This window comes from Mrakia frigida (genome assembly GCF_051309035.1).
Source record: "Mrakia frigida strain ATCC 22029 unplaced genomic scaffold BDY24scaffold_94, whole genome shotgun sequence".
NCBI classification, from domain to species: Eukaryota; Fungi; Basidiomycota; class Tremellomycetes; order Cystofilobasidiales; family Mrakiaceae; genus Mrakia; species Mrakia frigida.
Genome location: NW_027481187.1, coordinates 1 through 2489, shown reverse-complemented (window position 1 = coordinate 2489; position 2489 = coordinate 1). Strand labels below are relative to the sequence as shown.

The window sequence follows — 2489 nt, the reverse complement described above, 5'->3', positions numbered from 1 at the left end:
CCTCTTCGTTGGAAGAGGAGAAGAGGGACGTCTCCTCTCTCTCGAACGAGAAGAAGGAGCATCTGCCTCAGTCTCTGGGATTCGAGGACGAAGGAGACTACGACGACGATCCTCTCACTGGAGCCGTCGCCCTCCCGTGGACCAAGAAGCTGCCAGCTTTGATCTTGATCCTCATGTTCGTCTGTGAGTAGAGCTTCTCCTTTTTTTTTCTGCATGGGGCGCGAGGGAAGGACGGAGCGGTGGAGTAAAGCGAAAACGTTCTGACTTCGTCGGCCTCTCTTTCTTCGATAAGTCGGTTCCAACTTTGCTGGTTCTGCTTTCTCTCCTCTCAAGAGCACGATCAAGAAGGAAATGAGCGTGAATAATGCTCAATACGGAGTCGTACGTCCTCCTTTCACTCTGATGCGAGTTCGAAGCTTCGCTGACCGTTCCGCCTTTTCTTTTCGTGTGGCTCTAAAAGTTGGCTTCGGCCGACTCTCTTATCAACTCTATCCTTCCCATCGTCACTGGTAGTGAGTAATCTCCGCTTGCGCAAAGAAAAGCTGCTTCTGACCTCTCTCGCCCTCCCTTCCTCTCTCAGTTGCCATCGAGTTCGTCCATTTCTTCTCCCTCCCTGCCCGTCCTCCCTCAGTAGAGCTGACCTCAATTCCTTCTCCTTCCTCATAGCTACTACGGTCCCACCTCTGGTGCTATCGTCGCTTCAAGTAGGTTTCTCCTCACTCTAACCTCGTCCCACCTCTTTTTTCGCTTCGTCGACTGACCCTCTTTCTGGCGATCAGTCTTCATCTTCGTCGGCCAAACCTTGACTGCTGTCGGTGCTCAAGTCACGTCCTTCCCTTTGATGGTCGTTGGGCAAATTATCCTCGGATTCGGAGGAACCGCTATCGAGACTGGTGAGCCAACTCTGCCTGTCCTCTTCTTTGCGACAAACGACTGACCGACGCGAACCTTTTTCTTCGCAGCTCAATCCAAGCTCTACACCCACTGGTTCAAGGCGATGCCCGGAGGAGGCGTTGGGATCATTGGCTTCGTCTACGGCCTGGATATCGGCATTGGAAGGGTCTACAATCGTGAGTTCCATTCTGTGTTTCTCTCTCGCGTCGCGAACGAAACCGAGCTGACCTTCTGCTTCTTATTACCTCGTTCTCTCAGTGTGTGGAAAGCTCACTGCCGTACCCATCATGAACGCCAGCGGTAGCTGGAAGGTGAGCATCGGAACTCGAAGACGAGACGCGTCCCGACGGACCTGACCGACTCTTTCTTTCTTCTCAGTGGTCGATGTGGGTTCCCGCCTTCTTCTGCGCCCTCTCCCTCGCCGTTGTCCTCGTCTACGCTATCTTCGAACGTTCGATCCCCGAGGAGAACAAAGTGATGACAGGGAAAAAACTCGCAGCTCGCCGGGCGGCTCGAGGAGTGGTCGACAAGAAGACTACGCTCGCCACTCGATATACCTACGTCAGGAACAGTATCTTTGCCATCCCAGCTGCCTTTTGGCTCCTAATTCTCTCTCAGCTTCTTCAGTGTACGTCTCTCTCTCTCTCTCTCTCTTCCATCTTCCTCCCAACGCGTTGAGATTGACTTTTGTCTCCCCGGCTCCCTTCTTTTTCTCAGCATCGGCCGTCAGCGCCTACTCTGCCAATCTGGCTGATATCATAGCCGTCACTCGTGATGCGACTAAGGAGACCGCCGGTTATACTGTAAGTCCTGAAAGTACAAAACGTCTTCGGCTCCGTCTGAACGAGTCTCGTCTCCCTTCTTCTTTGCAGGCCTCTCTCGCTCAAGTCATGCCCATCGTCCTGACGCCCGTCCTCGGATACACTTTCGATCTCATCGGCCGACGAATGTTCCTCGGTTCGTTGAGTTTCTCGTTCTCCTCCCTCTTTGAGCGCTCGAACTGACTCGCCTCGTCTTTTTTCGTCGACAGTCTCCTTCACCGCGGCCATCTGGGTCCTCTGTTTCTCTCTCCTCGGATTCTCGACGGTTCACGCTATGGCCCCCACCATTTTGGGATCGCTCGCTCTCGCTTTCAACGCTGTGAGTCTCGTCGTCGTAGGCTCAAGGCGACCAACGAACTGACCCGACTTCCCTTCTCTCGCAGCTTCCTTTCATCTGCTCGATCCCTCTCCTCGTACCCAACCAGAACAATTTGGGAACCGCCTTCGGTCTCTGGAAATCTTTCAACTCGTCCGGTTCTACCATCCGTACGTCTCAATTCGGCCGACGCTCGACGACGCGTCTCCTTTCACTGACCTCTTTCCGCGTTGGCCTCTCTCTTCTTTCAGTGACCGTCGCGACTGGAGCCATCCAAGATCGAACTCCTACCGGAGTCAACCAGTACGACAACGTCATGTACCTCCTCATCGCCCTGAAGGCCGTCGACGTCTTCTATGGTGGGTCTTCTCGTGCTCTCTTTTTCGAACGCGACGCGACGACTGACTCTGCCTCTCTTTTTCTTTAACAGGATTCGTCTACCACTGGTTCGACATGAA

General features: G+C 53.8%; 1 protein-coding gene across 1 annotated transcript; it reads left to right on the top strand.

Annotated features, from left to right (window-relative positions):
* On the top strand, nucleotides 1-2483 carry BDY24DRAFT_367696 (major facilitator superfamily domain-containing protein). Its single transcript, XM_076637981.1, has 14 exons — nucleotides 1-183; nucleotides 293-381; nucleotides 461-512; nucleotides 581-590; nucleotides 667-704; nucleotides 780-893; nucleotides 963-1070; nucleotides 1153-1205; nucleotides 1273-1522; nucleotides 1612-1697; nucleotides 1767-1851; nucleotides 1925-2034; nucleotides 2099-2201; nucleotides 2283-2483. Exons 1-14 carry the CDS (start codon nucleotides 174-176, stop codon nucleotides 2456-2458), a joined length of 1284 nt encoding a protein of 427 aa, XP_076491912.1. The 5' UTR covers nucleotides 1-173; the 3' UTR covers nucleotides 2459-2483.
* The last annotated feature ends 6 nt before the right edge of the window (nucleotides 2484-2489 follow it).